Below are 23968 nucleotides of genomic sequence, written 5' to 3'. Positions count from 1 at the left end.
CTCCGAACCACAGGCATGATCATCTGCTACTCGAAGCTGCTCCTCCAGGACTACATCCTAAACTGGTTTATCCCAAAAATAAAGGAACGCAAATTAATCAAAGAGGATCTAGAGATAAAACTGGAGGAAATCAACGTCTACGAAGAATCCGAACTGTATTGCCTGGAGAAAATTAGAAAATTCTCTTGCAGTATTAAGAAGCTTTTGAAAAAATACAACAACACCATCGTGATCCAACTTAAGAAAAATCACAACATGAATAACGTCCACATAAGGTGTATAGAAAATTTTAAACTTAACAAAACGAATTTCTGCTCGACCTGCAAGAGCAATTATGTTTGCTTGTGCCAGAAGATTAAAAAGGAAGAACTGAGAAAAAAAATGAATTACATTAAGGGTCAAGAGAAAATGATCAAGGCTATTAGGAACAACTGCGAGGTTAACCACGAAAATTTCCTTGGGGAGGATAACAATAGGAAGCGCAGTCAAACTTTGCACTTGCGCATTGGTGACAACGCAGGAAAGGTAATATCAGCCACAGGTATACCAACGACAAACATGACGAATGAACTTACATGGGACGACAACTTCATGCAAACGTTATACCAAAATGAAGAACTCATGGAAGAAATGGATGTCCTGGAAAATTCTTATCGATCCACCAACAGTTCAGTCCTCTCTGTGTCCAGTGACAACATATCCAACTTCTCCGGAGACGACAATTGTATTTTGGACGAAATGGAGAACACCACCATTATATTTAATAACGCCCTGTATGAGGATGATGACCTTTTGAGAAATGAAAAAAAAACACAGGAAAAAAATGGCACAGGAGGGGGAGGAGGAGGTGTAGACCACTCTTATGTCAATCCCGTTGAGGGCAACAGAGGAAAAAGAGATGTAGCAACGTGCAGCTTTGGATGTACTGGTGTTGGATGTGGCGGTGTATGCAGTGGTGCCTGTGGCACTGGGCACAACGCGCTCTGCAGTGGTGTGTGTGGAGGCACTTGTGTTGGTACATGTGGACCCACATGTGGCTGCGCCTGTGCCACCAATCCAGGTGATAACGCCATCGAACGCAACCTCCGAAAGAACAACGGAAAAAATGAAATCGAGGAAATACTCCTACACGAATTTGATAAGTTGAGCACAGAACATGTAAAGGACGTTTACACAATACAGAAGAAGTTCGAAAAATATACAGAGGGTATTTACAGCAAAATGATGAATGAGCTAGCGAAGAAAAAGGAAGCCAGTAAAAAAGTTAAGGGGGAAGACGAACATCATGGAAAGGATGTATCCAAAGTGTCTGGACGAAGCATTACCAATGCAGTTAGTGAAAACAAGGAACAAAGTCAAATATTAGAGAATCAGACGGAGAAAAATTTGGAGGCAGAAATTGTTATGCTTACCCAGGTTCAGAAAGACAAAGCGGCACAGATATCCAAACTTGACACAGATGACTTGAAGATTTCTGTCGAGGCGTTGCCAAAGAAGGGAGAACAGAGTAAAGCCCAGGGGGATAGTTCTTCCATTCAATCTGTTAGTAATCTTAAACGCGGTGCTAAGACCAGTAAGGGTGAGAAAGGTGTGAGTAGTAACACCGCGGGGGGTAAGAATAAGCGGATCGTGGAAGACAGTACTGGTGCAAATGGCCTCGTGGAGGTGGACACTTTAATCCCGGAGAAGGAGGAGAATGCAGACAAGGGAAGTATAAAAGAGGGTGCGCAGCTGAAGGCTAGTCCGTCTGATGAGCGAGGCGCGAAGAAAGTGGAAACCATTAGTAAGAAGAAAAGCGGTAAGGTTAAAAGTGATGAAGTGAATGCAGGCGAGAACAAGGGTACAAAGAAGAAAGCGGACAAGGGAATAAGCACCTTGAAGGAAGACGACGTCACGCCAAAGGACGCGAGGGAGAGCGAAGTGGAGGAAGAGATGGACAAACCAAGTGGGAAGAGTGAAAGCGCTAGCGGAAAGAAGAATCAGCAGGTCAAGGAGAAGAAGCAGAAAGGAGGCGACAAAAGGAAAGGAAATAAGGAGGGAGAAACAAAGAAAGGGGAGACCAAGAAGGTGGAAGTGGCAGTGGAAGTGAAGAAGGTGGACGCTGAAACGGTTGAAGGCGCCCCGGGGGAAGCAGAAAAAGCAGAAACTCAAATGGAAGAAGATCAAAACGTGGATGACGCTATCAACAACTATTTCTGCAAAAACATCTCGGAGCATATCGAAAAAATGGACAAAGTGGATACCGTTGCAACGTACCTTTATAACGAGTTGGTAGAAATAACAAAGAAGAAGCTAAAGAAAAATGTAATACGCGTGGATAACTTATCAGCAGAGGGATACCTGGGTGTAGGGGAGGAATTCCTCAACGCCATGAATGAGTTGATTCTGAAATTGAATCTTAAGTTTGGATCAGAGGAAGGTACGAAGAGGCACATTTCAAGTGGCACCGCCAGCGTAAGCACAATTTCCAGTGGAATGAAGGGAAGCAGAGGAGGAGGAATAATCAACACTGCAGTAGTAACAACCCCAACGGAAAAGAACACTGACAGTGAGCATCCAGGAGGAAGTACTACGAAAGATGTGAATATCCCAAAAGAAGAACAGAAGGAAAAAAGAGAAACCAACAAGTACAATGTGTATGACAATGAAAACATTGTCAAACTGTTAAGCATGTTGAAGAGAAAATTGATTTCAAAAATTCTTCTTCCAGATAGTCAAAGTGATAAGAGCAAAGCGAGAAATAAAAAAAATGTGAAAAAAAAAAAACAAGTTGATATTAAATATATTTGTGAGATTTTCAGAAGGGAATATATTTTCCACGACAAACTTTTAATCTTGACACAACATATATTGGACATTAATATTAGAACCAATATCTTCCTATTTGTGTATCTCTTTGCTGGAAATTATTTTTCTCTTATAGATTTGGATTTTCTGCTTAACAATATCACCTACTTGAATGACTACGTCTATTATAATAAGGTTAATGTGGAGGGGTCACTTTTCTTGGGAGTCGATGGCTGCTCTTCAGCCAGTGCAACAGGGGTGGAAACGGCAAAAAGAACAACCATCGAAATGAAGAAGGCACAAAAAGAGGACCAGAAACTACTCAAGCAGGAAAAAACAACCACCGTTCTTCGAAGCCCTCAGGGGAATGCCAAGAGCGAGGTACCAATAGAAACACTAACCAACAGCAATCAAAGTGGAAATAAAAAAAAGAAAAAAAAAAACACACGAAATAATGGTGTAGTGGTCGATGATGATGGTAGTGATGATGAAGAAGATGACGATATGGAGGAAGAAGAAGACCTGGATGACGATGAAGGAAAGAAGAAAAAAATAATAATAAAAAATGCACAAGATGATGGGCCAGAAGAGGATGTATTAATCAATATAAACATTAGCAAAATTATTTACGTGCTTGTTCTCATCAGTAATAAAAAAATATTAGCTCATCTGGTTGAAGAAATATCCCCTAGATCACTCAGTCCCAATTATTTTCTCGAACTGAATAAGAAATACTACCAACTTGTGAACATGGATTATTTTCAAATTTTGAAGGAGAGCTGCGGAAAGGACTGGAGTGAGAATTTCGAAAGGGACGTTGCTTTCCTGGACAGTCTCAACTTGGATGAAATTGTAAGTGAGGCGATTACTTCTTCTGATGGCAATGGTGTAAACTTTGGCAGTACGGCCATCTCTGGGGAGGTTTTCCAGGCATTTGGCAATGACAAGAAGAAGCAGGAAGCTGGAGATAAGAAGTACGATTTGGCACCAGGCAAAGGAGACTCTCTAATTTTAGCAGACATCGAGTTAGCCGTTATGAACGAAAACGACCCCATGCATGAAAGGGCCCTGAGGAAGTACATCCATATGCATAACTTCATAAAATTTAAGTTGAACTTTAATATTGCCATGAGGAAAATTAACTACATGAAGGAGAAGGAACCGACCACTTCCTTCTACGCCCTAGTATTTAAATATAATAGTGAGTTAATAAGGAGCCTGCATAGTAGACTCCCCCACGAGGCGACAAAGATACGTTCACCTCCTCACCAAGCAGGCATCGCAGAGTGTAAGACAAAGGATCCATTACCAGCAGGTGGTGTCCTCAACAGTGGTTGTAGCAAGGACCTCCATGTCAGCATTAAAGATATCCGAAGAATGAAGGAAATATATGACAAGTTCGCCTCAAGGAATGCCAAGCCAAACCTAATAAAGGATATTTACAGTAGGAACGTTGAAATTAATCAGCTACTAATGAACACATTCCTGGACAAGGGCAGTTGCTTGAATCAACCCCCGAGTGGCACCACGAAAGGTGTACCTGGGATCACGAAGAAAGGACAACAGCATCTCGCCAAAACAGATGCACTTAACAACACAAAAGAGGTGAAGATAAATCTTCCTAAGGTGGGTCCCATTAATGACGACTCACAGAGTGATATTCAAATGGGAGGAGCAAGCAGCCCCTACGATAAGAAAGGATCAGCATTAGCAGGAGGAGCAACGATGCTCAAGAACAACTATGCCTCCCTGTATGACCAGTCGCCTTCCAACAGGAGTAGTAGCAATTTGAAGATTTCTGCTGCACAGGGCCAGACAATCGACGGAGTTTCACCCACTAGTTATGCCAACACTAAGGGAAAGAAAGCAACCATGATGGAGGGAGGAAAAAATATCTCGAACAGCGCGAATGAAGTTGATTCTTCGGCGGAGGACGCGAAAGGTGGAAAGGTAGTTCCGACATCAGTTCCGACATCGCCCACAGGTGCGTTACCAGGAAAGGAAGGCACAATCAGTTTGGTGAGTGGCATGGATAGTAGCATGAATGTCATTGCGAGCGCCTGTAATGTACAAAGCGGAACGAGTAGCAACGCGGGTGCTCATATGAACAACACTCTACAACCGAATAGTAGCACGAACATGGCAGCACACACCAAGTTCGCCAAGAAGAGTAAATTCAAAAGAATTTACAATAAAGACATCCCATACATATGCAACGAAGGAAAAACATGGATGGTTATTTATAAGCCAGCTTACTATCACTGCTCCGCCTATACATCTCACAACAGATACAACTTCCTCGTAAACATTAACAAGTATAGTGATTACTTTTACAATATCTTAGAAAAAATATGTATGAAGTGTAAAATGAAAACCAAGTTTATGTGTGCACCATGTAAAGAAATGGAAAATATTTGCAACAAGTGTGAAAATATTGTAGCTAGATTTTGCAAGAAATGTAATTTATTAATAAAAAAGAACCGAGATGTTTTAAAAATTATTAATAGTATATCTTTGAATGATGTTATATATAGTGGTCGTGTGGAATCATTTCATCTCTACATGATGAAATCATTTCCTCATTTGGAGACAGTTAAAAAATGGCACAAGTTAGAATGTGGGTTGTGTCATCGTATCGATTTAGAAACATCAGGTAGCTTGATCATAGCGAAAACGAAGGATGCTCGAGATTTCCTCTTCGATCAATTTAGGAAAAGAAATGTATACAAAGAATATTTATTACTATGCCATGGAAGGATTAAGAAGAAGAAAGGGTGTATTAATAAATCTATACAGACACATGAGTACAATAACTTCCACAGTAAGAGTCACTTTAGTTTGGTTGTGAAGACAGGTGGCACTGATGCCTACACAGAGTACAACTGCGTTAAAGTTTTCAGACTTAAAAGGAAGATTGAGGATATCGTGCAGGAAATTCTGGATGGAAAATACAACTGCAACAGTACGGTGAAGAAGGATATTAACAAGGAAATATATTGCAATGATTATTACAAATTTTTGGATGATGAGAAGAGGAACTTTGCCAATGTTATTCAACGTTTCTTTATCCAACAGATCACACCCTCCTCCGATGGTGACGCGCAGGACAGTACAGATCTGTTACCCAACGCGAATGACGATTATCCATATGAATATCCCATGTACGACGCACCGATACTGGAAGGGAACGACAACGATTCATTCTTACAGAGGAGCAGCTGGAGAGTCGTCCTGAACTACCACTCCGACTCGCAGATCGAGGAACTCATAAAAGGGGAGAGAAAGAAGAAGGCAAGGAAGAGGGCTAACCAGAATGAAAGAGGTAAAGGAGATTCCACGCAGTGTCTTGAAAAGGATGAGCAAGGAAAAGTAGCAACAGCCGCAGTCACATCGGAAGACGAACGAAACAACACTCTGTCGAAAAGGGAGGCATTACTAAAAATTCTGAGCATGCCCAAGGAGAACAGAAACAGTAATAGGCATAATAAGTATGATAGCCGTTTAGGATACCCTGCCATGAAGAGAAATGTGTGCCATCACCTCTGCTTTAGATGCAACTCGATCTCGGAAGAATATTTCCAGACGGATCCCAAAGAAGTAGAAAATTACACCAAAGAATTTACCCTCTGTAATGTGAAGATCCACACAGGTAGAACCCACCAAATACGGGTTCATATGAGACATATAGGGCATCCATTAGTGGCAGACAAGAAGTACCTGAACCCGTCCCTCAGCAATCTCGACAAGTACTGGTGCTTCAGAATGTTTCTGCACTCCGTTATCCTCGAGTTCAACAACCCCGACTACTACTTTTACAGCGTAAATGAAGATTTGAAAAAAAAGAAAAAAATCTACGCAAGTGGGGGTGGTGCTGCTGTCACCTCCTCCATGAGTGGTCCAATTTACAAAATTCCAGACAGAACTGTCAAGGCCATATGTCCACTCGCTAGCGACTTACAAACCGTGTTGGATAACGAGCTCGAGGTGGCAGAAAGTTTGGAAGATGAAAATAGCTACGTCAACCGTATCCTCAAAATGAACATTAATGATAAACGAAATGAGGCCATGAAGATTTCCAGGCAAAGGACCACCACGGAGGAGCCAACCAAAGTGGATACCGATCCCAACTGGGATACGAAGCTGACACCTACTCGTGGGGTGAGTGCGCCAACGGGGAAAGTGACCGAACAGGCCGGCATGAAGAACGTAGCGGAAGAAACATACCAAGAGGGAGACGACCCCAATGAATATGACGATTATGAGGAGCTTGATGAGTTCGGCGAATTAGAGGAGGATAATGATGATGATGATGATGATGACAACTACGACGTCGAGGCGGATCTGCAGAAGGAGATGGAGGAAGGAGACCTGTCCGACGACATATCCGATGAGGAGGACGACCAGGACGATGAAGAAGTGGGAGAGGAAAGTGAAGTAGATGTGGAAGAAGCGGAAAACGTTGCCATCTATAGTCCAAGGGAGAGCGCGGGTAGTGTGCACGATACGCATGCTGGGCAAGGTGTTCAGGAGGAGGCACAAGGGTCAATCGAACTAGGGGTAGGGGAAAAATCGCCTCTAAAGAAGAAGGGACCCAAGAGAGGACAAAGTGAGCCCCTCCTACCACAGCTTCTGCTACAGAAGGAGGAAAAGGAAGATGACCCCCCTGTTGATAGTAGCAAAAAGGTGTCCGGAAGGGCGAAGGAGTTTAAGGAGAAGAGAAAATCAAGCACAGCGGGAGGGGTGAGTGTAGACGGTGCATCATATTTAGAGTCAGACAAGGAATGGGGTGAAGAGGAAAAGGAAGATGAAGAAGAAGTTGACGAAGAAGAGGAGCAAGAGCACCCCCTCAGCGACGCATCCCTGCTCTGTGGAAATAAAAAAACGATCTATAAATTGCACCATAATGATATTTTCTACACGAAAAGGGACTCTCCAAAGGGCGAAACAAACGAAGAAGAAACAACAATGCAGAACAATGGTGGTGATATGCACACATTCACAATGACAGAGGAGAAGCTCAACAATGGCATTGGTCAAACAATGGACGACGACATTAAGAGCAAGCTAAGAACAGATTTTATGTTCCTGCTCCACGAAGCCAAAGTAGTCATTGATAATATAATAAGAAACAGCTTTATTTACAAGACATATTTTTACTTTTCCAAACTGAGGAAAACTCTCTTTTACATTTTAGGTGCATTTGGAAAAGATGCCTTGAAGAAGAAGAAGAGTTATGTTGAACTGAATTTAACGGAAGAGATGTTTAAGGAGGTGGGAAATAAAGTCCAGAGGAGAATACCAGTGGAATTCTTGTACGAGCTGATTTTGTGTCTGTCCTACCTGTTTAAAAATAATTTGCACGTGAAGAAACAGAATGGGGATATCGTTGTGTATGCCCTGAAGCGCCATTTGAAATTTCCACAGTTGGATAATGGTGATACGACAAACGATGCCCCGGTAAAGAACGTTCCTTCGAAGAGCACCCCTATGAAGAATTCCTACACATATGACCAAGCGGAACAAACGAACGAAAGGAGAAGCATCGTGATGACCCACTTCCACAACATTCTTTACAACCTAAACTACGCACTGAAACAAAAAGGAATAAACACATGCCAAAAACTCAAGAGCCAAATTGTGGGTAGCACAAAAAGTGTTTATTTAAAAATCACATGCATTTTTACCATCATCATGAAAAAGCTGAACGCTCAAGTGTATCTCCGAGAAGATTTCCACATCATGAATTTCATAAAGAATAAAAATATGTTTCGGCTGAATAGCGTTGAGCAATTTTTTCTTTTATACAAATTTTACGAGGAGAAAAAGGAACTAACGGAACGTAGACTAGCCAGCGCCAGTAGCATCAGTTGCAGCAGGAGAGGCAAGGTCGCCAATACGAAGGTGAGAAACAGGGCTGTGGAAAATGATCTCATGGAGAAAATTAAGAAGATATTCTTTAAGGTCCATAAGGAGAAGAGTAGAGACAATAAGAACATTTTACCTGAAGAATATGAGCAAGCCAACCAGGTAAAGGAAGTGGAGCATTCAGAGAAACGACAAAATGAACGGTTTCATAACGCCTCTTACTACCCAGACAGGGGCGAAGTACCCTATGTATACAGGGATGAATATGGCCAAATTAGCATAAACCATGAAATCACTCAGAAAAATCAAGGCATGATTAGGAGTAACTCCCACAGTAGTGACGCCTGCAGGAGGAAAAGGAGCTTTGGTATTACCGGGGAACACGAGCACGTTGATCTGAGCACTGAACTCAGGAAGGAGCACTACCTCGAGGGTCGAAAGGGGAACCCCTTTATGGGCAACTTCGAACCGTTCGACAACTTTGGTCCCTTCGACACCATGGCTCACATGCAAGCTCTGGAAGGAAAGCCACAAGGGGAAGGAATGGAAGGCATGCAAAGCATAGAAAATTTGCACCGTGTGCCGAATATGCAGGCCACACAGAATGTAGGCACCTTGGCCAACAACATGGCTAATCTACCCTCCCTGCAGAGGTGCCGAAACGAGAACAGAGATGACTTGGCAAACTTGGAGTACATGTTGCGCCTGGAGGAAGAGCGGGGTGCCAGGTATGATGGTATTTCTCCCTTCGATGAGGAAAGCAAACTAGCTAGCGAACTTTTAAAAAAAAGCAACTACAACAGATTGGTTGGCAGTAGTGGTCACCTCCCTTTGGATCCACACACTCAGCACGGGCAACAGACACAACATATCCCGCTTAATCAACACAGTACCTACCTGCTCAGTGCAGACGATTCCCTAAAGGGTAATTTCGATGTGATGAAAAGTTTGGATAAAGAAGCCCCCCATGAAGCGCACCAGATGATGATCATGGGCAAGGAGGGCGGCAACAGCAACAGTAATATTAGTAGTAACATGAAGAGCAATCGACAGTATGAGATTCCCGCGAACAATCATGTACCAGAATTCTGCAGAAACATGCCCCCGAGCGGTTTAGTGAACAAGGGGTACCCACACCAGGGAGGAGCCATTCCATTTGTGGAGGCGGCAGATGGGGACAAGAATCAGAGAGAGAAGAAAACGGCGTTCTTTAGCTTTGGAGAAAGTAGGAACATGTTTAACCATGGAGGTGCAAGTCATCAAGAGTCGTACGTGGGAAGTGGAGGCTACAGGAAGGGAGGTACAACTGGTGTAGAAGGAGTAGAGGGGGTAGGAAGAGTTGGGCGAGACCTGGTACCCGCCGGGGAGGAAGGAAAGTATGGCCTGAAAGGAAGTGGGGCCGGGGTTTACGGAATGGAGCAAGCGGATGGCACGGATCGCATGCACGCGATGGACCTAATGCGTCGAGCAGACCACCTAACCCACGTGGAGGAGCAGGACGATGAAGAAGAGGAAGAAAACGGGTACAATAACTTCATCAAGGAAATCGAAAGGATAAAAATGGAAACGAACAAATGTCAGGAGAATTACGAAAAGGAAATGATCGAAATAAAAAAAAAAAAGAATGAAATAAAATATATAAAAGAAACAAAAAGAGATGAAGAAATAAATCAAAAGTTTGCAGACGCTAGTATAGCCAATTTTACTCTCCTCTTACTAAACGCCTTTCAACTCTATGGGCTAAGCATGGTAATCAAATTGCTTGTGTATGAAAACGATATGGTTCTCCCACAATTCAAAGAAAATATGAAGCAAGACGACACCACAACGAACATTGAATTCTTCATTAACATCTCTGTTGACAAAATTTTTGAATACCTATTGTTGAAAAACATTTTGAGTAATGTCAATATAAAAAGGTTAAAGGAAAAGTTCATTCAAGGACAGAGTGCATTTGAGGCCATTAGAAATGATGCCAATATTCTGATAAAGGAAAATATAAAGGAACATAACTTTATCTACATTTTATATAAAGACAGATCTCGTATGTTTGATGTGTACGAAAGGAAGAAAACGATCTACAACTTTTTGATCACCCTGATTGATAAGGTCCTTCAGAAATATATCATCAATGAATATGTTATGATAAGGCGCAATGAAATTTATGAGAAAATGCTTAGGATGCTCAACCGTAGTAGTGAAATTGTAAACAATAAGGAGAGACGTCAACCTTCTATACACTTTGGTGAGAATGCAGGTAATGCCGGAACGACTGATTATGGTTTCGTTGGCCCAGAGCAATTCCGCCTTGAGAAGGGAGCAATCAATATGGGGGGAGGCGTTACCGCTGTTAGGGAAATTAACCCAGTAGATGGTGTGTTTAGTGGTTCCTTCAGCGGAGGAATGGGCCTACAAGACCCATCGACCCACAGGAGAGAATTCCACAACGGAGGAAATAACAACGGCAGCTACATGAACTTTAACCAGGAGAGGCGAAGCAATCTCCATGAACAGAAAATCTTAAAGGAGGTGGGCCATTTCCCCGGCATGGCCTACCCGGGTATGCACGACCACCTAAAAGGAGCACCAGTAGCAGGGGCCAACCCTTACGTCAGCAGTAACAACAACAGCAACACTAGTGACATCACCAACATGAACAAATTTCATGAACTCTATGGAAAGGTTAATTACAGTGCGGAAGTGGATATTAGAAGCGGCATAGACGGAAGGATCGGAATGGATGATCAAGTAAACCTGGACGGCAGAGTTGCTGTGAACAACCGGAGCGGTATCCCTGGAGGAGGAAGCAGCCCCCCTATCGATAAAGCCAAGATCCTGAAGAACAGCTCCTACAACGACGCGAATGCGATGCAGGTGAAGAATAAGTATGGAAACGGTCATCTCTACGGGGCCCGAAATTACAAAAGTAACTCGTTCAGCACGAACAACCTGAATCTGCTTCATCTCCAGAGCAACCAGTTAGCGACCCCAGGGAAAGGCACTGGACATAGCGGCAGCCATGGAGCAGGTAGCAACGACAGAAGTAGTCACAGTGGAATACATGTAGGAAGTCACTCCCACCTCAATTACAGTTGCTCCCACGAGGAATCACTCAACCATTTGGTGAAGGCCCCATCAAACGAAAAAAATTTAAAAGAAATAAACGGCACCACGAACTTGAACAGAGGAAATTACGATAGCGATCAATTCGAGCACTTTTACAGCGGAGGTGCGAACAGCAGAATGTTGAATTCATATGACGACATGGGAAAAAAGGCTACGCAAAAGAAAGGCGAAAATGAGCACCCCCTCCTCGGTCCTCCCCCCAACTACACAAGCAACATGAACAGCATGACCAACCATAACAACATGACGAACATTAACAATATGAATAGTGTGAACAGCCTAAGTAATAGTGTTGGCAAGTCGCACGCGCGAAGCGGCCAAGGCGGAAAGGCAACGAACATGTCCTTCTTGGACAATTTCAGAACATCTATACAACATTTCATAAACAATAAGAATGATAAGGAGGAGTTCGACAAGGAGCAGGACAAGAATAAAAAAAGAACCCTCGAGCAGAAACACATCATGCGAATGAAGGACTGTAGCAATACTGAGGAAAATGAGAGCATTCAAAAAATGAATAACTTTTATGAAAATATTTTGAGCACCACTTTTGAACATAAGGTTGGCAGTGGGTTGGGTCAAAAGGAGGAGCTGAACATGGAACCCCCTAACATTCTGCATGAAAGGAATCGCGAAGAAGACTTGGACGGTTACGAAAGGAAGAAGCAGAAGGCCCGGGAAAAGAAGAAGAAGAAAAAGGATGGAAATGTAGGCGGTGGAGGTAACCACAGTGGAAAGGGCCATGCGGATGAGCATGCTGATGATGAGGGTGCCTACAAGTTAGAGGGAAACGACGCATCGCGCACAAAATTGAATGCTTACCCACAAAGCTTTGGAAATACCGTCGCGGAGATCTTTTGCAAAAATAATATGAGTAGAGCTAACGAGGAAAAGGAAGAACAGGTCGCCATAAATGATGCTGCTAGTTACGACGCCGCGAGTTATGATGCTGCTAGTTATGAGGCCCCGAGCTACCACACTGAGTGCACAAATAGGAGTGGTAATCATCTCAATGCCCCCCTCATGGAGGAAAATGCCTACATGAACGAAAACCTAGAAATGAAGTATAGAGCATTATTTGCCAACGTAACGGACAACTTCATTCACCACAACAACATGATAAATAAAAAAAGCAACACGCAAATGTCCCAGGATTATAAGGATATGCTTAACAACACAATACCGAGAGGGAATCAAATGGAAACTAAACGACTATCCCAAGATTTTCGAATGAATACCAATAATTCCGTTGCGAACTACATGAATGAACTTGTCTCTCCCCCACCTCCCACCTCGTCTTCCTCCTACAATAACAACAATTTGAACCGCATGGAAAAAGGCGCACCTGATATGGAACTCCTGAATAACAGCACCCCAAACCCATTGTTATTTAAGAGGATGAGGGATTTGGGATCCATGAGTGGTGATCTCCCCATTGGGCATTACCTGAACGACAACAATCAGGGGGGACAAAATGTACCTAACATCAAGTACCAAAATGCACTAAAGAATAATTTCCCTTGCGGAGGAGGTGAACCCACGAAGAGCATGAGCGAATCTAACATCGTGAATATGATGGGGGATTTAAATAACAAGGACCTATTTAAACCAATGAACATCAATGGTGCAGGAAGTGCAAGTCACCTGGTAGCGGATGGTTTTTTTCCCGAGGGTAACACACACGGGATGATGATGGGCATGCAAAATGGGATCAGGAGGAACGTGCCGACCAAGTACAACCTGCTGGGGGCGGAAGGAACTGGCAAAGCGGTCGATCCGCGTAACAGTAGCAATGTCGTCATGGACAATATCGGCATGAACAATGTCAATGGTAATCATGTCGGTGGAACCCTCAGCAGTGGAAGTGTGAGAGGTCTCGCTCATCTGCACCCCTCGAATAGCTACAGCAATCTCTATGACGCCAAGATGAATTCCGTCTTTTTGAGGAAATATGACCACGAGAACTCGTTTTTCAACCTGGAGGAGGGGAAGGAAGAGCCCAACAACAACGGAAACAGGCCGAGAAGCAAAGCCAACATCATTCCTCCAAGCGACTTGATGAGCAACACCAGTGGAACCCATGTCCCCATGAACATGCACCCTGCAGAAGAGCGAAGCAAGCACATGATTTTTTTAAACAATGGGTATGATATAATAAATCCAAACAACGCGAGAAGCCCCAATACTGATCTGCCAAATGGGAAGCCCCCTCACACGTACGGAGAAGGGAAGAGCATGTTCAGAGAGGAAACGTCTATGAATAGCGGAAACGTAAGCAGTAATGCAGGCGGCAATAACCTAGTAATGCAGTTTAGCAACCCCCTTGGCTCCAGCTATTTCAACAAAACGTATGCCAATGTAGAGGTGGCTAACAAATTTAAAGATTTCGACGAGAGGCAACAGAATTTGATTTACAGCTTGATGAAGAAGAATGCAGATCAGGAAGGCATCATCAACACCAGCGTCGCCATTGGGGACCATAAGGAGCGTAAGGGTAGCAATAATAATACGGAGGTTAGGAGCAAAGGCAGAGGAGGAGGGGAGAGCTCTTCTGTGGAGGCAGAAATTCGGGATCGAATCACGAGCGGCAAGGTGCACGTCTCCGGGGGGAGGAAGCAAGCCAGTACGAACAAGCACACAGATGAAGTAAAGCAAGGCGTTAGCAGTACCACTAAAGAACACTTGGCAAGCTACCCAAATGTTACAAAAAGTAATGCAAGGGGAAAGGAAATAAAACGCGAACAGCTGAAATTGGGTAACAGGGCGATGAAGAACATGAGTCCTCCCACTTCTAAAGATATAAACAGGAGTGGTAGTCCACATGTGCAAGGAAACAACATGAACTTTGACTTCAATAGCTTGGCAATGTATATGAATAATGCACAGGTGAAGTCGAGTGGGAGAAAGGGTGCAATGCCATCAGAGGAGGAGCAGAACCATACCGTTCGAAGTGGAAGCACCCTTTTAGGAGGACTACCATTTCTCCGCTTTAGTAACCGTGCTCACACTGAGGAAGGATACGCCAACACAAAAGATTTTGATAATAACAAGAACAACTGTGGTAATAGGGGAGATCTATATGAAGCAGAATTGCCCACCGAAGGAGTTTTAGAAATGAGCCCAGGCGATGAGGCAAGTTCTCCAAACAGCAGCGGCTTGCACCCACTACCCCTTGATGACAGTTCGATAAAAATTAAGGATAATAAAATGGCACTGTCCGGAAACAGTAATAGTGGCACCGAATCGAATACACCAAAGAAGAGCGTCGACGCAGCCTCACAGAAAATCACAAATCAGGAGCAAACATCCAAGGGAAATGCGCCATCCAACAATGCTAAGGCCTCTGGCGGAAAGGGCAAAGGAAATAAGAGTAAGGGCGCGGGCAAGGGGAACAAGAACAGCGGGGGTCGCAAGAACGATAAGAACGACAAGAACGTCAAGTAAACCGTGTAAGCATAGCACCAAGGATCTATAGCAATTGCACCTCTTCTCACGATTAGGCGCATATAAGTGTGTTCATCACTAGATGTAAATATTTATTGTGCAGAAACATGTTTACTTATTTTATTTATTATTATTATTATTATTATTTTATTATTATTTTTTTTATTATAATTTTTATTATTATTATTTTTTTTATTATAATTTTTATCATTATTATTATTTTTTTTTTTTTCCAAAATGTAACTAAGTCCCAATTTAATTAATTTTAGCCTGAACAATACTTTGAGGAAATCCCCCACTGGGTGATTTTTTTTTTTTTTTTTTTTCTGGGGGGAGTCACCTTTTAATGTGGCGCATACTACGTGTATGGTATATGCGTCCATTTAACGGACCACCTCTCACCCCCCCCACACACCCCTTACTATATGTTCGCTAATAAAACATTACTATTTCAAAGGTTGAAAAAAAATTTAAAAATAAAAATTGCTATTAAAATAACCACCACAAAAGATACGACGATAAAAAAAATGTACATGAAGTTATCACGGCGCTCCTGAGCTATAAGCATATATCTGACTGTTGGACTTTTTTCAAAATTGAAGATGTGCTTCTCTTCCACTGGACTGGGGACTTCATTACTCCCCGGATGGACTAGTGCGTGCACGATGTAGGGTATTATCTCCAGTGACATGAAGGAGTAGAGCCCTTTTTTGTTCTGTTCCTCTCGTTCAATCATGTCCTTCTTTGCTCCCTCGCTGTTATTCCGATCAGCCAGTTCAGAATCCTTCGCTTGTGGCGTCTCCTCCGACTGTTGCGACTGTTGAGATTGTTCTGATTGTTGAGATTGTTGCAACCGTTGCGACCGTTGCGACCGTTGCGACCGTTGCGACCGTTGAGATTGTTGTGATGGTCCTGGTTTTTCCTGCCCCCCCAGGGGTTCCATGCTATGTCTCCCTTGGGCTGTCCATGCGCTCTTCACAGCGCCCCTTCTGATGTCTCTACCTACACATCCGGCCAATTGCACATCGTTCAAATAGGCAAGGAGGATAAAAAGACAAAGGAGGGGAAAAAATGAAGCCACTTTTTTCATTTCTGTTTTCTTCGTGTTGTATCTTCCCATGTGGGTAAGTGGGTGTGCGAGGGGAAGTTCTCATAATTGCTTTGTTAACACATGACCCGAGGTTCCGCGGTTCCTCCGTTTCGCCCCTCCGAATGAACTAAAAAAAGAAAAAAAAAAAAAAAAAAAAAAAGTACATTATGCATACCCTATCGTGTTTGAAACGATTGCAAAAATGTGTTGACATAGGTGAAGACATAACCCGTGAGACAACATGTGGCATTTTTTTTTTTTTTTTTTTTTTTTTTTTTCCTCTTCACCATGTCCCAGAGTATGTGCACTCACAGCAGTGACCATGTTGACAATTCAACTCTGTGCATGCGGAACAGAAGAATGGTGGTCGTCCTTTCGTCAAACATGCGTTATAAAAATAGGACCTCAAAAAATTTGTCCAAATATAAACAAAACCATTGTGCCAAGTAGCACATATGAGAAAGGAAAAGCAAAAAATAAAATAATAATAAACCCGTGCACCAAAGTGCTTTGGAAACTCTCTTCATTTTAATCCTCCTCCGTTCTGTCATTACGTAGTATCAACCATGTGATAATCTCCCCACCTCACACGTAGTCTTTCTGAACCATATATTTTGGGGGAAGGCATATAATTACCATTCTGTATTAATGCCCCTTTTCAAAGAGAGCACTTCCACCTCTAACAGGAACCCCTTCCCCTGTTGGTGAGGTGGCTGTTCTTTTTAAGGGGGGATGTAGGAGGATTTAATCCTCTGTGATTTTCTTTGTCTATCGTGCAATCAGTGCATATTCCCCCCACCACCAAATTTTTTCAACCGGATAGCGGTCCTTAAAAAGAGCACAACTAGCAATGGCTATCTCCTTTTTTTTTTTTTTTTCTTTTTTTTTTTTTTTGCACCTACCATATGTGGTAAGCATGTGCACAGATGACAATACTATTTCTTCATACCTAGGAGGGGACCACAGAGTTTTTTTCTTCTACAATTGTAGCGCTTGGGGGGGGGAATGGAAGGATGGCTCCACATGAGTACAGGCACATGTGTATTTACATAAGTGTATAGACGCATGTATGGACAGTAACAAGTTGATCATCCTTGCCTCAACATCTGGGCGTCTAACCGGTGGGGACACATCCTCACAAACAGCATCGTTAGCAGCGCGATAACACGGATTGAAAGAGGCTTAACCACACAGAGTAGTTCCTTAAGTGTGAAATTCCTACAACTGAGCCCTTCCTTTCCTATGTACAAAGAATGTGGGATATACACACCCTTGGGGAGGGTGTTACATAATGTTGAGAAAGGACTACCTTGGTTCCAAAGCAAACTCGAAAAAAAAAAGGCACCCATTTCTTTGCACCCACTTTTTTTTTTTCGCTTCCCTCCCTTCTTTTATCATTTTCCTTTTTAAGAGGCCAGAGTGGTTCCCCTTTTTTTTGGAGGCAATTATAATAGGACCGATTTTTTCTAGTTTTTCTATTTTTTCTATCTTTCCTATCTTTTCGTACCTTTTTTTTTTTTTTTTCTTTTTTCTGCCTTTTCCTGCCATGCTTGCGAAGCACTTCAAAAGTGGAATATTTTTTCCCCTACGCCTTTCCCACTTTTGGACTTTCTAGAAAGGTTTGCCCTTCGACACCGGTTCACTTGTGCATTGTATATTCATTCTGTGGGCATCCTCCCCGCGAGGAAAATCACGTACTCGACGCTGCTTGCGCGCCAGGGGGCTGGATGCTGTGTGCTAAGTTGACCCACTTGGGGGAAAGAACTAAAAAAAGAGGTATCAAAAGGAGCTAGCTGAAAAGGGTAGTAAAAAAAGGTAATAAAAAGAGGTAACAGGAGAAGGTCGAAAAAAAGGTAGTAAAAAGAGAGAGAGAAAAAAAAAGAAAACAATAAAAGGAAACAGCCTAAGGCAAAACAAACGAACAAAGTGCAACGACGCAGAGACGCAAATCCGGGGGGAAAATGCAGAAGGAATTGCACATCGCAGACGAAACTGTTAATGTTACCATTTCAGTGTTTAAAAATGTCACCAACGCGAAGGAACTTCTAAGGGTATACAATGAGAAAACGCAGGCTGTGGACCCTGATATGCGTCGCTTCTTTCTCCTGTTAGATGGCCAACTGGTGAGTAAAAAAGCTGACGCAGAGACCACCCCCCTTTCCCAGATGTACTATTAGTTGAGGGTAGACCGCACCAAAACAGCACCCTGTGATGAGAAAGAACAATTGGGATAAACATAACCGAACCTCTCCCCTCTCCTCAAATTCCCTTTTTTTCATTTCACCCCTATTCAGATTTTCAGTGACAACCACATACTGCACAGCCTTTACAGAGCGTATCATAACGCCTTAACAAAAAAAAGGGTCACGAGAAATATCGTCCTGGAGGTTTTCTTCTTCCTATCTGCACACGAAAATGTGAGTTTTCGCATCGACCCACCACCGCATATTCACCGCAACGTTATTTACCGCTTAACCGTTTGACCCTTTGTCCCATTACCCCAGATTAACGAATGCCTCAAGCAATACCAAATACGGGATTCCTCCTCCTCGGTCATTTACGTCGGCGTCAACATTCCACGGGATGAGGTGGGCCCTTCTATTCTGCCCAGTTGGTGGCGCGTCTCACAGAGTCCCATCACCCCCATTGCCTAATGGTTAATCATTCCCCCCAACGCAGGTGCACTCCTTCACGAACCTGATATGCGGCCAGAGTACCAGCGTCGACGACATCCGCTTCCTACACGACGAGAAGCAAATTATGCAGAACTTCAAATGCACAGGGGAAGTAGCAAACCTGGAGCGCTTCATCTATCACACCATTGCCTCCAAGAAGCTTAACTTAGGGTGAAGAAGTCTCGTCGTGAGGTAAGCATGTGTGGGAGAAAGACACCGCCCTTAAATACGTAACATCCTTTTTACTGGCCTTTCAACTTGACTTTGTGAGCAGTTTTGTGGATATGTTCATTTTTTTTTTTTTTTTTTTTTTTTTTTTTTTTTGTCCTTCCTCAAAAATTCACGCCTCTCCTCGCTACCTTTTCGCCATTAAAATGTTCATTTGGAGGAACTATCATAAATGAGAAAACGTTGCAAAGTGCGGCAGGAGAGGTGGGCGGGATTCGCGACGAGGTGGAAAGGAAAAAATACATACATATACATATATACATATATACATATATATACATATATATAAAGAAATAAAAAGGTAAAAGGGGAAGGACATAAATGGAGCACATGGGATGAGGGATCCTTCTCAGCATCCCGATAAAGCTACACGCAAATTGAAAGGTGCACTCGGGGGGAGGGCATACATATATCTATATCTATATATATACATATATATATGTATATAAACGCTGATGAGGAAAAGGGAAACGATGAGTTTCTTACATCCTTATAATCTGCTGACGCACCTCTGCATGGGGGAATCATACGACAGGCACTCTTCAGATCATGTAGGGGAGGTCCAAGTGATCATCCACGGGGAGGCCACAAATAATTCGCACATAGTTGCAGAGACTCTCCAATTGAGAAAAAAACGAGTGCCTCGTTTTGTACACACTTGAATTGAATGGAGATTTACAAAAAAGACTGGACAAGAAAAGAACACACTCCATTTTTTTAAACTCCGGGTACTTGGCTTCTACAATAGTGTGATTTAATTGATAATCCCCACCAACGTTGATAGGGTTGCTTATCTTCGACTGCGGAGCAGCAACAATACCAGAAGAAGTTAGGAAATCACCCTTGAAGTAAACTCGTTGTGATAATTCCACCAAAAGAATTAAATCAATTAAAATGGGAGAAGCCAAAAGAGAATCTTGGCAAACGTTGTACAAGGAAATAGTATTCTTCCCGTTCATAAATATTTCACTAATATATTCATCAATCGCTTTTTTATCATCTCCTACGTACGGGACATATTTGATAACAATTTCGCTGTTAACCTTCTGGTTCTCAATTGCATCTACATATGCGTAATCCGCTTCCAGGTCTGTTACGTCTGTAGACGTGGAGACAAGGCTATCTCCCTTGCAGTAATCTCCACTTTCCTTCATGAACTTATTCGACAGGGTTTTTTCCTCTTCTTCATCAGCGTACATGTGCTCGTTGGCTTTCACGTAATCACAGATGAGGTTGCTCTTAGAAATTTTTTTGCTGTAAAATTGGAGATCTGAGGAGAGGTTCTTGCCGTCGTTGTTTCCCAAATGGTTATACGAGACGATACTCTTTGGCTTCAGACCTGTGCGATGGGGTGGTCATGATAATGAGGTGATAAATGAAGGAGAGGGTGATATTGGCACAATTTGCCTGTTGGAGGAATTGTCAGAAAGAACGAATCTTAGCAATGCTACGACGCCTTACCTGTGCCAAAGTAAAAATCAAGGAGGAAGTTCTTGATCTTGGTCTGTCCCGTCTTCAAGTCATTGCCAACGATGAAAATGCCCTTCTGCTGAGCGAGCTGTACGACACCATTGACCAGAGTATTCTGGGGACTGCTGTTGATAAAGGGGCAGTTCTCCAACACAGATGCCAAGGCATATACAATGCTTGGAGAAACAGATGGGTGATTATTTTTACATGCCAAAAGAATATTTTCATATGTATCATTTACCCCTTGAATATGTGCAATATTCTTTTCAGTGTTTCCAGACCACAGCACAATTACTTCATCTAAATTGTTTGTCTTCTTAAAGGAGCTAATTTGTTTTCTCACTTGTTCAAGAACTTCTAGCTTATCTTTCCCGACTAAAATATTATTTACTCTCTTTTGTTGATTAGCTGCAATGAAATTTCCTTTGAAGTACACACTTTTCAGTGGAACGTAATTCATGTCGTCCTTTATTTTCTCCACCAAATCCTGCTCAAATACTTTGTTTCTCACCAGGCAATCTCTTAAATTCAGGTTGTTAAGGTCCCATCCTCCGAAGGTGATATTTTCTGGGTTATATACCTCAATTAGCTTATGTATGGGACAATACGAGTGCTCCAAATTCTTTGCGTCATATCCTAGCCTTACATTGGACGAGAGAAACACACTACCTAAATAGTTGGCCTTCTTCACGTCGTACTTATTTGTGTACGTTAGCTTCTTTGCGTTTGCACAAATTCCACCTAACAGCGTGGTGGCGTTATTTCCTCCAATACCAATTAATAGTACCCCCAGTTTTTTGTTCTTCATTTTCTCTACCTTGATTTCGTAGCTCGTGCTCACCTTCTTGCAGGAGAACGTCACCTGTCCTCCAGCACCAACTGTTCCACCATTGACATTCGCCGACTTCTTCTGCACTTGTGTCTCTACATGCTCATACGTCGAGTACACAAAGTTGTCATCTTCCTTCCTCTCGAACTTCACCTCGATTCCGTCTTCCTTTCCGTAGGCGCTGCATCCTGTTGGCGCCTTCGCGGAGAACTTTAGTCCCTGGAAGTTTTCCATGCCGGAGTTTTTATCAAGTGGTGAGTGGTAAGCGCTTGCGTGGTTGTTTCTCTCACGCGATTCGCTTGATCACGTGGCTTCCACTCCAGGCGAGGGTGAAACACTTCCTGTGCCGACTTTTCACACCTTCTTCCTGAGGGGGAAACGGGATGGAATAAAAAGGGCCATGAAGTGGTAGCACTAAGAAAATGTTCAAGGGCGTCACTTACGTGCGAACAACTTAGTTGCTTTGTGGCGAGGCACACAAATCTACATCTTTCAACAAATACAACTAAAGTTGAAAAAAAAAAAAAAATAAAATAATTTTTACACCTTTCTTTTGGGCGTTCTTGTGAGTTCCTCTCCTGATATATGCAGGCGCTTTTAACTTCGTTTGACAGTTGGCACGTTGCAGTAGGATGACAGCGTGCGCTTGAAAGTGTTGACAAGTTAATGTTGACAGAATACGTTAATAATTTTGTATCAGTTTGTTCATAATTTTTTTACAATTTTTTTCAAACTTTTTGACAATACGTTCATAATTTGGTGACAATTGTGATCACCTTGGTGTTTACCAATATGTATGCATTTTTTTTTTTTTTTTTTTTTTTTTTTTTTTTTTTTTTTACCTGTTTGCGTTTTTTCCTGTTTACAATCTCCTGTGCGACGATTGGGTACCATTTTTCCTCAGCTGGGGATGTGCCCGTATCGCATTATGCACGTCACAGCACATGTGAGGGTGAAATTTACTTCCCTTCCGGAGCACCTTTCGCTACACGTTTTCGACGTATCGTTCACTACCGCTCGTGCGAGGTACCTTCCTTCAGTGCCCTCCCTCGTGGCCCCCTTTCGCCGGCGAAAAACAGAGCGCAGGTGTCGGTGCACGTGCGGTAGCAGTATACCCACATGGGTGCACAAAAAATGGTTCACCCCCAAAGTGCACGGGCCCCATACCTAATGGTAACAATGCACATATGATGGTGTTATCACCCGGAAGTATCATCTCGACTGAACGTATATCGTCTCGGCATAAGTTACGTTCACCTCTCATCAGATGCGTATACTTACAGAATCCGACTTACCTCACGGCTGCTCCTTTTTCAAAGCGAATTGCCACAACAATTCAATGCTCATGGGAGGATCGCGCGAACTCGTGTGGACCAGTCTGCATACACAAGTGCAACCTGTGCATATAACCCGTTGCTCACTTCCTACAGATGTATATAGGCTATTCCCCATTCCCGTTCTCTTATATTATACTAGGTGTGACGATCACACAGTGAACCCTCCTGTGGCAAATCCCTATCCTACATTCCAACCGCCTAAAAACATTCACGAAGGAGGGTGCGCTACTTTTCATCAAGGGGAAATTACCATGGTGATATTTGCATTGCTGGGACGAATTCAACTACCACCCTAAGGAATTTCCGCCTGATGTACACAGAGACATACGAAAGGGCGCCGATTACATATCTGTTCATACTTTCATATGTTGGACCTTCCGGTACATGCTTGACAGGGGGAAGGATACTAAATTATCATTAAGTTCGTCACCAAGCATCGAAATGGAGTTCATAAAGTGCAAAAGCAAATCGAGGGACGCCTCCTCCCTCTTCGGCAGTACACTCGATTAATAGAAAGCCAAGCCACACATGAGGGCACACACATACATATATATAGCATATATGTATTTATGTATATATATATATACGTACATTTCTGCTCTCCCTATTGGTAATTGTTCCTATCCCCTGCTTCCAATGCCCCCGGACAATTTCCTGTAAAAAAGGGGCAAGGAAAACAGTCCAACTTGCCTAATAATGGAGACGTTCCCACATTGGATGAACTTGTAGCTATCCGTTCTACCACTTCATTTTCTTTTGGGTGTGAAGAACATTGCGTGTTCAAACAACGGGGGTGACGCTTTTCCCCTGACAACGCTTGGCTCCTGGTAAGATTTGATTTTCACCCAGATCGTAAACCTTTCATCGTTCACCATAGATTAGGAGGAATAAACTAAATAGATGAATATCCTCCCCGTTCAGTGTGTCCCTCCCTTTTTGAAGGGGGGGTGTTTTTTCTGCATACAATGCGGCATATTTAAAGGTTCGATTTCTCGGCAACGTTTCGATGTTTTTTTTTTTTTTTTTTTTTTTCTCCATCACGGCACTCTTCAAATAGAAGAAAAGGTTCTTTTTTTTTTTTTTTTTTTTTTTTTTCCTTTTACAAAATGAACTGTAG

The 23968-nt window shown here is 42.8% G+C and overlaps 4 protein-coding genes across 4 annotated transcripts in view; 2 read left to right on the top strand and 2 right to left on the bottom strand.

Annotated features, from left to right (window-relative positions):
• The window catches only part of PKNH_1022100 (RNA pseudouridylate synthase, putative), a gene marked incomplete at both ends in the record, with an annotated part of 31817 nt that extends 16595 nt beyond the window's left edge, over positions 1-15222 (top strand). Inside the window, one exon of the mRNA XM_002259666.1 lies at positions 14-15222. Within this exon, the coding sequence (XP_002259702.1) occupies positions 14-15222 (15209 nt within the window). The remainder of the gene's footprint in view (positions 1-13) is intronic.
• Positions 15223-15673: 451 nt separating this feature from the next.
• Positions 15674-16342, bottom strand: PKNH_1022000 (apical rhoptry neck protein, putative; the record flags this gene model as incomplete). Its single annotated transcript, XM_002259665.1, has 1 exon — positions 15674-16342. The coding sequence occupies one exon, from the start codon at positions 16340-16342 to the stop codon at positions 15674-15676; it is 669 nt and encodes a 222-aa protein (XP_002259701.1).
• Positions 16343-18273: 1931 nt separating this feature from the next.
• On the top strand, positions 18274-19162 carry PKNH_1021900 (EKC/KEOPS complex subunit CGI121, putative; the record flags this gene model as incomplete). Its single annotated transcript, XM_002259664.1, has 4 exons — positions 18274-18435; positions 18607-18729; positions 18817-18900; positions 18992-19162. The coding sequence occupies 4 exons, from the start codon at positions 18274-18276 to the stop codon at positions 19160-19162; spliced, it is 540 nt and encodes a 179-aa protein (XP_002259700.1).
• A 595-nt stretch (positions 19163-19757) lies between these two features.
• PKNH_1021800 (inositol-3-phosphate synthase, putative) lies at positions 19758-21748 on the bottom strand (the record flags this gene model as incomplete). The annotated part of the gene is made up of 2 exons (XM_002259663.1): positions 19758-20554; positions 20677-21748. The coding sequence occupies 2 exons, from the start codon at positions 21746-21748 to the stop codon at positions 19758-19760; spliced, it is 1869 nt and encodes a 622-aa protein (XP_002259699.1).
• Positions 21749-23968: the final 2220 nt, after the last annotated feature.

This window comes from Plasmodium knowlesi (assembly GCF_000006355.2).
Source record: "Plasmodium knowlesi strain H genome assembly, chromosome: 10".
Classification (NCBI taxonomy): Eukaryota; Apicomplexa; class Aconoidasida; order Haemosporida; family Plasmodiidae; genus Plasmodium; species Plasmodium knowlesi.
This window is presented reverse-complemented; position numbering and strand designations above follow the sequence as displayed.